Source organism: Lingula anatina, chromosome 2 (assembly GCF_051362555.1).
Source record: "Lingula anatina isolate TDL-2025a chromosome 2, LinAna3.0, whole genome shotgun sequence".
NCBI classification, from domain to species: Eukaryota; Metazoa; Brachiopoda; class Lingulata; order Lingulida; family Lingulidae; genus Lingula; species Lingula anatina.
Window position 1 is genome coordinate 20880052 of NC_141768.1, and position 12450 is coordinate 20892501.

Consider the following 12450-nt stretch of genomic DNA (forward strand, 5'->3'; position numbering starts at 1 on the left):
TAGTTTTATTAAGTAAGGTAATCACAGGCTATCAAACTACAAAGCTCTGTGACCTGAAGTCATACTTTATATTTCTGATGCATCCTTAGTCATTTTACATGTTGTTTTGTGGCTTCAATACATTTCAGCCTTAAGCTGTGCATTTTCTTAAAGAACACATTTCAAGCAATTTACAGAGAAAGCAGTTAATAGGCATGTCTTTTTCAGGACTATCTAATGTTGAGAAAAGTTCTTTTCCTTCACAAGAAAAAAAAAAAAGGGGAGGGGGGTGAGAGGTGGGTGGGTCAAATCCTTTGAAAAATGGGGAAATTCAATTTCCCATTTCATTGTTTTATATTTAAATACCATCTCATATTTCGCAAGTTTAGATTCAGTCTCCAGGCAAGTTACAATTTCAGCTGAAGCACTTTCCTTCTGCCAGTATACAAAACCTAATTATAGTTACCAGCATTTTTCCATTAAAATAATATTTTTATAAATGTGGAGAAACTACAGACTTTTGACATGAACTTTACAAATGGCACACAATGCTGATGTACATGAGTGATTCCATTTTGTCTGCAAAAAGATGGTATTGTTTTCTAGGTAAGTCATTTCTTTGTATAGCCAGAATGATGTATGGCAGATGCAGCGTATCATTCAATACATTTCCGATATCAATGTGTTGAAAAATCCCTCGGCAATGTTTTTATACCACAATTTTTATACCTCATTATAGCTAGCTGTCATTTTCAAAGTGTGATATTTACCCATGCAATGCAATACAAAGCTTTTAAATGACTCTTGAAGTTGAGAACATCTTTTTTTAAACTATTGTGGATATATACGTTGTTCAATTACATGTAGTTGCATTATATTAGATTGGCATTGATTTTGGAAGATCTCTCCATTATTTTGATACAATAAGAGAAATCAATTTTAATGTGAAAGCCGCCTACTGGCATGTGCCTGTTTCAGTTCTAAAAATCAAATATTGGGTTTCATGGCCAAAAAAATAAAAATAAGTGTGTGTATCATCTGAGTTTCAAAGAGAAATTAAAATGATTATATGATGGATATTTCATCTAGTTACAAACTAAGTAAAATAATATAATTTGCATGAAAATAGAATTAATAACAGTAGGTAGTTATATTTGACTTAATTTCATATATCATTTTTACACTATGTATTGACCAGTTATATTTTTGATGGAAAAGTGGTCCAAGAAACATGGTGATAGCTGCATGTGGCCTAATGATTGCTGCTATTGTAGCATCACTTAATTTTCTCGGGACATAAAGCACCTGTTTGGATTTGATTATAAAAGAACTAATGCAGTTACTGTGGAAGCATACTGAAACATTAGATCAGTGAAGGAGCATGTAACATTAAAACCGCATTATTTGTTTTAGCTAGGTCAGGAAGCTGAGATGTTAGTATGGAATGGGTCACTAAATTAACAATTACTGTAGTCCATATTATGGCGAAGCTAATGCTTAAATAGAATGTTACAAAAAATTAGTTACTGAAACACAAAAAACAGCATTATGGCAAAACATCAAAAGGTACTGAAAAAATGGATCTCATTTCACAGGAAGGATGCTGTTTTATAGTAATGGACAATTGAAAAGAAATCAGAAGTTAGGGATCTCATTTCAAGGGAATGATCTGTTACGCATGTATATAACCGTATCACTTATTTTTTCATTATCGTGGAGATATTTGTCTATGTATTGTTTCTTTGTGCATTGAAATGAATCCATTATAGAGAATCAAATCACTTTGTATTGTCATTCAGAGTGTACATGTACATTAGACCCAGGCCTGTAGGCGTTGGAGGGGTGGCAGTGGGTTGGGGGGGGGGGGTTCAAATGCACATCACTTGGGCGGGAAAAAGTCTGCTCTGAATCAAAATTTGATCTAAGTTCTATGTGCCATTTCTCATGATGGATCAATCAAAGGGATAAAAACATAGTAACAAGGTCCATTTTTCCAGTTAAAAAATTGAAGTTGCTGGCTACAGAGACCCATGTCACCTAATGGGAATTTTTGTAAAAGGCTTCAGAATAGATGCTTATTAATTTTGGAAAGGGAATGGGTCTTTTTCTTTTATGGCCTCAATTTCCACTCAGGCAGATACTTAGGGCATGTATAGTTTTGTGGGTCTTAGAAATGGACCTTATTGTGGGTGAGTGAGAAGTGTTTTTGTTATGCTTGTATAAGACCCCATTTCCACAGATTTTAGATCGATCTATCCCTGTGAGGAGTATCACTAGATTACTGTCAGCTTAGCCGGCTTACGTAAATGTCTGTCCCACCTACTAAAAGCTGTAAGGGGGTAATTAACTACCGTGCACGCTTGGCTGACAGCAATTCAGCATGAACCCCCAGGGAGTTAGGTCGATCTAGATGGATCGATCTAAATCTATGGGAATGCACTCTCAATGTCACAATTTATAAAGTTGAAATTCTTAAAACAACTTCAAAACAATCCAAGGGGTTTGGACCTATGATCGAAAGAAAAAAAAAAAACTGTAGATTTCAGCATTTCCTCTATCTCCAGAGTATACCCTTCCAAAAATTTTCTCAAAAATTTTTCTTATATATTAATTTTGCTATACACAACCCCTGCATACTTTAAAATTTTCATTGCATTTTGTTTTGTCAGGTTCCACAACAGGTGAATCAGCTTTAAAATGTGAAGATGAAATATTTGAGATCAATGGAAAGAGGGTCAGCTTTGACACACATGGTGAAGCAATACGTCTCATACAGCAGGTGAGAATACTAGTGTTTTGTTAGTGTTTTCACAACCAATTTGCTTAGTAGACACGAATCCTTTTTCACAAGAGCACTTTGGACAAAAAGTTTTTAGTCTGTTCTTGGACATAATAACATTATTATGTCCAGGCAATGTATTGTGACTGAAGGAGTCCACTTATTATGTCTGTTGCTGGTAATTTTGACTCAATATGTCTTGATCAGTCCTTACTCTAAATGAAATAATTAAAACCTTTAATAATAATAATAATAATAATAATAATAAAGATATTGCTACTGTAGACTTAAATTCATTGTCCTTTGATAATTTTGATATAAAGTATATAAAAAAAAGTATGGAAGTTTTTTTCTAAACGTATTTGAGTAAATCAGAACTGACTTGCATGTAGATGAATGCATACAATAACAGATCACCTGGAAAATTATTTATTATATTTCAAAATTGTACTCACAGGTACTGTAAGTATGTACAAATGAAATGAAATGCTGATCATTGTCTTACGATATTAATTTTTTCAAAAATCGTGTCTTTGTCTTGTTAATTGTAAAAAAACTGCACGGAGAAAACTCTTTGGCGCTGTCAATTGGTGAGATGCCAATGCCATTGCTTTCCTATTCGCACCTGCTGCAATCGGTGTGCTCACAATTATTGGCGATCAGAGACATCTGGTAGCAATTATTTCAATTACTAAGACAGGTGTTTGTATTTGTGCGCAGCCTAAGGGGCCTCTGTGTGTGTGTGTGAATGTATGTGATGGCTGTGACCTGTTTCATTGTCAGCCATTTTGAATAACTGGCATAGTCCACAGTTTAATAAGTGAGAGGTGAGTCAATGCGGATATGTATGTATGCCTGAAATTAAACTTAATGCTTATTTGAAAGATGATTAAGGAGAGAAGAGCGTCTGTTTTAAGCAGTTAGCAAAAGGTGGGGTTGTGTTTGTCTGTGTGTGTGTGTGAACCAAAACTGTACGTTGAATATATATATCATTTATATGTACTACAACAGGTGCTTGCTTTCTCTTAATAATTTTTGTAAGGAGTTTAGGCTACTTATCAAGTAATGATGGAAGTTAAATTTGGTATTTCAGAGTATCAAGAGTAAAAACATCACATTGAGGATAAGAAAAAGAATAGGACTTGTAACAGGTAAGTTTTTAGTGTCCAGAAACTAGTTTTGGAACTTGAAAGTTGAAAAAGTTTCTCTGTATTTAAACAAATTTACTTGTGCCATTGGATAGCAAGACAAACTTTTTCTCTTACTGATTCAAACTAGCTGCACTTGATAAGTTACACTGTATGTTATTATGGCAACACAGAAATGTTTGAACTGCTGGGGTTGAATTTATAAGCAAACCGCTTATATTACAGTAATTTACTCTGTGCAGAATATTTTGTTTATTGATTAAAGACAGCCTCCAAGAATGTGGAATGGAAATGTGTTTTTGTTGCATTTTTTAAAAACTTTTTTATTTGGTAAAAGGGAATATTTGAGAATATTTTTTTTTCTTTTCTGTCACATACACTTTTTTGAAGTTTTGATCCCACTCTACATTAATTATGCTATTTATATGAACACAACAATTTTAAAATGATGAATCGGTGTATCCAAGTTGCTTTCTGTATGCTATTGTTTATTACAAAAATTAAGATATTGGATTGCTACATACTATAAGTAATAACAACCAACAGGAAAGTCATGTTCTTTGTATTGAAAAGTATGAAAAATGTATCTGATGTTCATTTTATTACTTTACACGGGCATGTGCCTGTAGGTATTTGGGTGATAGGAATTAATGAGCGTATTGTATTGTTGTTTAAAAAACTGTCTGCCGGCTAGTTCTCTATGTAATGTACAGTACACCAAACATTTCAAAACATGCATGTGTAGTAATGTAGCAGATTTATTTAAAAGTTTAATGTAAAAAATCTTGACACTGTAACAGTTGTTAAAAACATGAAAATTGACCTTGATACAATTACTACTTTCTTAGGTATGCAATATGCTATAAAAACTGACAATAAATAATAATATTAAAATAATATGATATATATATAATATATGTAGCAAGTCAAATGTTTGCACACTGTGTTCAGTTTTATATGGGATGCCATATTTAGGATGAAAGTGCGTCAGACAGGCAATGTATTGTGACTGAAGGAGTCCACTTAATATGTTAATTAAAGTATAATGTGTTCCTGTTGGACTATGTACTTGTTCAAAATATGATTTCAATGATTTGTGATTTTGCACTTTCTTCTTTGTTGCACGAAGATTGTCATACATATTAGAGAGTTTCCGGTGCATTTGGGATACGACGGCTAGATTGTTACGTATGTGCTAATGTATCCAGTAATGCGCTTCTCTCTTCGCGTTCCGGTAATGTCCCGGAATGCTGGCGCTCATTCCAATATAATAATAACAATATACGGCCCCGTAGCCATCTATTTCCAAGGGGGGGGGGGATTCTTTTTTATGAAAAAGGAGACAAATATTACCCAAAAGTGTAATTTTTCCCGACAAAAATGGCGGTTCGTAAGAACCCCACGATCAACCCCCGACTACGTGCCTGATAAACCAAAACTAGCAGCTCCTCTCTGTTAAAAAGTCGAAATTTGCATGAACGTACACTTGAACTATTGTAAAAAAGTATATAAGTCATATAAATTAGCAAACAAAACCTTTAATAACTATTTTCAATAATCTTCCGCACTGGCTAGATAGGAGCGCTTGTATTCCGCAGACTAGATGGGATGACGGTATATGAATGCGGTGAACGTCACAAGTGCGCACAAACCGATGACGTATTAATCTAGCCAGCGTATCTCACCGGCAACGGAAACTCTCTATTATACCAGTATTACTGGAACAATTGATAAGAAGAGGGAAAGATTGGCTCATAATCAATTTTTGATCCAGCTAATGAAGGGATAGAGACATTTACTTTAGGATTAATGGCAATTAGTTTTAATAGTAAATAAACAAACTAGCGATTCTTAGCATTCTAGTTTGATGATAAATCTTTTGGTATGGTTTGCAGCAAAACCATACACCTTGTCTCAAAGTGGCTTCTGGCCCATTTAATAAGTGCAGATAGATATCCAATTAGATGATGTTCTAATGTACCCCCCAACCCCATATTTTAGACGATAGGCTTACTCGTGACTAAATTTGTAATCTCTGCCTGTCTGAATGATGTTGCTTTAATGCTAAAAATGTTTCCTTAAGCCCCAAGTTACCACAAAGATAAGTTATTACTTGAGTCATTGAACTTATGCAGTCTATTAATGACACCATTGTCTTTGGCAGTAAAGCAGTTGGCTTACTTGACTTGGTGATCTAAGTTCGACGAAACTACTCTGGTCAATTATTCAGCAGTGCAATCCAGTCTCCCTGAAGATTATCAGTAATTTATTGATCTGGGGCCCTCCTGAAACTTCAGTAATGAAGAGATAAGATGTAGAGGACCTTAGTCAACTCCGTTATTCCTTACTGATTTCTCTCCCCAGCTTCATCTCATTGTTTTATCTGCAAACATAACTTTAAGCTTATAATACACATTCAACAGTGATTTATTGTTTTTGAACAGACTTGGTTAAATATCATCAACTTAGATATAAAACACCCTTTCAAGATCCGTCACTTGTTTCACAAGGTCATTTATTTATAATTTTTTTGCTGCAGTTTTTGTTTCTTTGATGAAATAGTTGTAGCTCAATGTTTATGAAAAAGATTAGTTTGAATAATACATTCAATTTTGAAAGTGATAGTCTTGATGTATATTTATGCTTTTGTGATGAAAGTGCGTCAGACAGGCAATGTATTGTGACTGAAGGAGTCCACTTAATATGTTAATTAAAGTATAATGTGTTCCTGTTGGACTATGTACTTGTTCAAAATATGATTTCAATGATTTGTGATTTTGCACTTTCTTCTTTGTTGCACGAAGATTGTCATACATATTAGAGAGTTTCCGGTGCATTTGGGATACGACGGCTAGATTGTTACGTATGTGCTAATGTATCCAGTAATGCGCTTCTCTCTTCGCGTTCCGGTAATGTCCCGGAATGCTGGCGCTCATTCCAATATAATAATAACAATATACGGCCCCGTAGCCATCTATTTCCAAGGGGGGGGGGATTCTTTTTTATGAAAAAGGAGACAAATATTACCCAAAAGTGTAATTTTTCCCGACAAAAATGGCGGTTCGTAAGAACCCCACGATCAACCCCCGACTACGTGCCTGATAAACCAAAACTAGCAGCTCCTCTCTGTTAAAAAGTCGAAATTTGCATGAACGTACACTTGAACTATTGTAAAAAAGTATATAAGTCATATAAATTAGCAAACAAAACCTTTAATAACTATTTTCAATAATCTTCCGCACTGGCTAGATAGGAGCGCTTGTATTCCGCAGACTAGATGGGATGACGGTATATGAATGCGGTGAACGTCACAAGTGCGCACAAACCGATGACGTATTAATCTAGCCAGCGTATCTCACCGGCAACGGAAACTCTCTATTATACCAGTATTACTGGAACAATTGATAAGAAGAGGGAAAGATTGGCTCATAATCAATTTTTGATCCAGCTAATGAAGGGATAGAGACATTTACTTTAGGATTAATGGCAATTAGTTTTAATAGTAAATAAACAAACTAGCGATTCTTAGCATTCTAGTTTGATGATAAATCTTTTGGTATGGTTTGCAGCAAAACCATACACCTTGTCTCAAAGTGGCTTCTGGCCCATTTAATAAGTGCAGATAGATATCCAATTAGATGATGTTCTAATGTACCCCCCAACCCCATATTTTAGACGATAGGCTTACTCGTGACTAAATTTGTAATCTCTGCCTGTCTGAATGATGTTGCTTTAATGCTAAAAATGTTTCCTTAAGCCCCAAGTTACCACAAAGATAAGTTATTACTTGAGTCATTGAACTTATGCAGTCTATTAATGACACCATTGTCTTTGGCAGTAAAGCAGTTGGCTTACTTGACTTGGTGATCTAAGTTCGACGAAACTACTCTGGTCAATTATTCAGCAGTGCAATCCAGTCTCCCTGAAGATTATCAGTAATTTATTGATCTGGGGCCCTCCTGAAACTTCAGTAATGAAGAGATAAGATGTAGAGGACCTTAGTCAACTCCGTTATTCCTTACTGATTTCTCTCCCCAGCTTCATCTCATTGTTTTATCTGCAAACATAACTTTAAGCTTATAATACACATTCAACAGTGATTTATTGTTTTTGAACAGACTTGGTTAAATATCATCAACTTAGATATAAAACACCCTTTCAAGATCCGTCACTTGTTTCACAAGGTCATTTATTTATAATTTTTTTGCTGCAGTTTTTGTTTCTTTGATGAAATAGTTGTAGCTCAATGTTTATGAAAAAGATTAGTTTGAATAATACATTCAATTTTGAAAGTGATAGTCTTGATGTATATTTATGCTTTTGTGATAATAGATGATTACAATGAAGGGGACTTGACTCAGGGATTTATTTCTGGACCAGAGCTCATATGTTAACACAGGAATTTAGTTTTAATGCTGACATTATTACTAGTACTGCATTTTCATGTATTTTTTTTAATCCACAAAAGAAGATGTGGATAGTTATTTTATGAATTACAGAAGCAGGCTTTATCTATCATTATATGTTGAAGAACTGAATCTCTGTGTGTACTCAAAAAATGTTTTGATAATAGTAAGTCTACAAAAACCATGAGTCATTGTGAAAGCACTCTCTTGGCCATATTTGTCATGTTGAAATTTTATGTAGTCAGAAGGCCTGTCAGCTATGTTTTGATAGGTATTTGCTAGATTAAAAAATATCTTTTACAGTGTACCTAGGTTATTAATTTATCAGATAATTAAGATAAGAAATTTTTAGGTAAAGATTCATAAGCTAGTTGAGGTTTGTTTCAATTTTAGATTTATCTTAAAAATGGGTGATAAAATAAACCGTAGACACCAGTTGTTATTGACTTCAACCTATTTTTACCATTTTTGGTTAAATTGGCTTATCTTAAAAAATTCATTCCTTTTTTTTCTGCCCCACTATCCAGACATGTAAAGACAAGTGATCTTTTATCTCTGACCTACAGTCAGACTAAAATCCATTCAACGGTGATATTTTCCAAAGTTTGCACAGAGTAGGACTACTTCAGACTCGAAACCAAACTATCTTTAATTTTCAAATGACCAGATCAAAATGTTTTATAGTAATTCACAAATTTCAAAAAACCATTTCACATATCTTGGCATTATATTTCTTCATAACTTGAATGATTATTTTTGTTTACTTTTCCACAATTATCACATAGCAATGGTTAAGACTGTCTGAAACACATCGGTGTATCTAGATCTGGATTTGGCAGTGTGAGTTGGTCAGGTATTCAGTTTAAAAAGCTACTTTTTTTACCGTTTGTTAGAACCCTCTTTTTTCCCAAGCATTGAAATGGGTACATCTACTTGTATCAAATCTTAAACAGGGAAGATCTTCATTCTGGCATGTTGGACTTAAACAACTTCTCAGTTTCCCCCAAAATACCATACACCAGCGGGAGCAGAATACATCTACAGGGAATAACAGTTTGTAGAAGACCATGTTTAGCAAACATCCCTGTAGAATTTACGTGGTCCACCCAACTCAGCCATCTCTTCTATGATAAAGCGAACATTTTGGCACATGCTTTGCAGTTTTCACCTGCCATTTGGGTTCTTCCTGCTGAGGAGGTACAGTACTTAGATTTGCTCTTATGAGGAATTGTCTCACTCTTAGAAATTATCTCAGATATTTAAAGCCATGTTACATCTTAACAGCAGTTTAGATTATCTATTCGAGTATAGCAATGGGAATTTGTAAAAATTTACAATATCTAGGTAATGAATCTGGTATTTAAAAAATGTTCTTTTGAAGAGACATTGTAAGGTATTTGTAAGATGAATAACAGTTTCCAGTCCAGGGATATTCACAGTGCAGCTATGTGAATGTGTATTTTGTGACATTCTTTTAACTATTCAGAGGTAGAGAGTGCAGAATACCATAGACCATATAATGATAATGGTTCACCTTTAAGCTGGAGGCAAGGATGTGCCAATCATATCACCCTCAACGATACAATTTTGACTATAAATAGTTTCTGGTTTAGAAATGGATGTGTCTAGTCTACAAAAGCTGCTACATCTTTAATTTGTGAGTACTAGTACTAACTACTTCTCTACTCAGTACTGGCTTTTGGTGTTTTGTATTTTGTATTGAAATTTAGAAGGAGCAGTAATGCATATTATAAGGTGTCCAAATTTTCTGCATGCAGATAGATCTGTTTTTAGAATGTGTTAAAATTGCCAGTGGCAGACATTCTTGCATGAGACACAACATATAATCTTGTCGGTCATGTGCCAAGACCTTAGGCTGAAAATCTATTAGAAAGTACCCTGATGAACAGGTTCAGTTTGTGTTCACCACTCCAAACTTACATCAATCTGCCCAGCTCCTTAACACATTTTTAGTCACCTACATAATTCAGTCTCTGTTTATCTCTGATTTTTTTTGTAGCAAAAAAAAAAAAAAACAAAAAACAAAAAAAATTGTATGTGGAAGTGCAATTTTTAGATAAATTGCTTGGTGAAGTATGTATATGAGTAAGAGTTTGCATCTTGCACTATATATTAGATTTATGCAATCGACAAAGTCTGGGGTTGAAAGATAATGGTACAAATATGGCATTGTTGCCCGAGTTACATAAGCCTTACAGTTTAGAGTATTGAGAAATGGTATATATTCCTGCTTTTACAAACACAGGTTGATTAGTATACTTATGGTGCTTAGCCAAAATGATTCCTTTTTATCTGTAAAATAAATTGTTTTCACATAGTTGGAGGTTGATAACAGCCCCTAGTCCTTCTTGTTTACCCCATGAAGTGGGCACATTTATCCATAATTAATTTATCAGCTTCTGGTGATGCATTGATGCACCATCTATGTTATAACCACATTTTGATTTCCTATATTTTATTTGTAGCTTGACCCACCTTCATGTTTGCATAGGCTATTGTGTAGTAGGTTTACTGACATTCTTGAGGTGTGTTTGGTAAAGACCATAATACACAGAGATGAGTCAAGCGTAAATTAAGAGGGAAGGGAGGATGGGAATTTTATGATACAGTGCCACTTGCTAAATGTATGTTTTTAGTAAATAAAAGGCTATGAGAAGTCAATGAATTATCATAAATTTGTGTTGTAAGAGAGGCAGCTCCAATGGAAATGACAGCATCTTTCCGTTGAACACCCACCACTCCTCCTCTCCTCCCCCGAAATTGGTGGCTGTCATCACAGGGCCAAATTCTTGACATGCTTCCAACAGGATAGAGTGACACAGGTAGTGGGGCCCAGAGTGCTAGGTGGACTAGAGGTGGTGGTGCAGCAGGTAGCCCGGTGAGTTACTGACCTGGAACCTTGACAAGACAAATGTCCCCTCTTTGAGAGACACCAGGGGCCTGTTGCACAAAACAACTGTTAGCCCGAATTTTTCTCTTTTTGAATTTTTAGACCAATGTTTTAGTCAACTTTTACCCAAGACAAATCAGTAGTAGTCCAATTGAATAAAAGTCTGCTTGTTTTAAAGCAAAGATTATTTAATTGGACCACTATGAATCTATCTTGAACTGAAGTTGACCAACTTTTTGGTCTAAAAGTTTAGACCAATTTTGGGTTAAAGTTCTTTTGTGAAATAAGCCCCAAAAGTTAAATCATTAGCTGACTTTATAAGCGTTAGGTTAGTGCAAGAAGAGTCTTTACAAATTCTTGGTTTGTGGGACCTCCAGTATCCTAGATGGTGTTTCAGGTTAAAAGTGGTTAAATAATCAAGATGCAGCACCTGTGATAAAGAGCCATCTGTTTCATTTTGATCTCGTAGGTGAGTTGGACAAGTCAGGGAACAGAACAAACACTGTACAATATATATCCTAGCACGGATACATTAGCATTCAAGTTGTGCCTAGTCAGATGAAAATACTGCCATCATTGTAAACAAAATGTGCTGTGCATTCAACTTAAGGAGTACATAATGCATGTGGGTTCTGATATTTTCCTGATTTAAATATAGTTGAACAAGATGATGAATTGCTATTGACTAATGACATACATGTACTACTATCAGAAGTCTTGATTTTTGAGAGGTTAGGTGTGTTAAATGACAAGGTACTAATTTAAAACTGATAACAAAATGCATCAGAAATACAAATTGAGGACAGCATTGGTCCTCGATACAAATAACAATTGTATTTATATATTCTTGATTTATTTTTTTCAAACTTGCTATTTTTTTTTTCATTTTTTTTAGAATGGTATGCAGAAGAATACAGGTTTCTTTGTAAATATTCAGTAGGAAGAGGATGCAAGTTGCACGCTCTGCTTAACCCATTATTTGTAGCGAAGGCATCAAAGGAATTTCCCTTATCTTTTATCCTAATTCTCACTATTATCATTGTAAACATTGATGACCTTTTTAGAATGGGGTTTGAAATGGATTTCGCAGGTAGACAGGAGAGCCTATCCATGACTCCTGGCTTTGGTTTCCCTGGGCTCAGGGTGAAGTGTAGAATATCTGCACAAGATCACATCAGGTGAATAACAACATTATGAGAAATAGGTTTGGATGTTCTGTAACTCAAA

General features: G+C 34.8%; 1 protein-coding gene across 4 annotated transcripts in view; it reads left to right on the forward strand.

Moving 5' to 3' along the window:
* The window catches only part of LOC106160327 (protein PALS1), a 35323-nt gene that overhangs the window by 3219 nt on the left and 19654 nt on the right, over positions 1–12450 (forward strand). The window contains exons 2-3 of one of the 4 annotated variants that reach the window (XM_013536878.3): positions 2649–2758; positions 3852–3909. In XM_013536878.3, the coding sequence (XP_013392332.2) occupies positions 2649–2758; positions 3852–3909 (168 nt within the window). Of the gene's footprint in view, positions 1–2648; positions 2759–3434; positions 3689–3851; positions 3910–11055; positions 11212–12450 lie in introns of those variants that run through there. The other 3 variants (XM_013536880.3, XM_013536883.3, XM_013536884.3) reach the window with 3 other exon arrangements.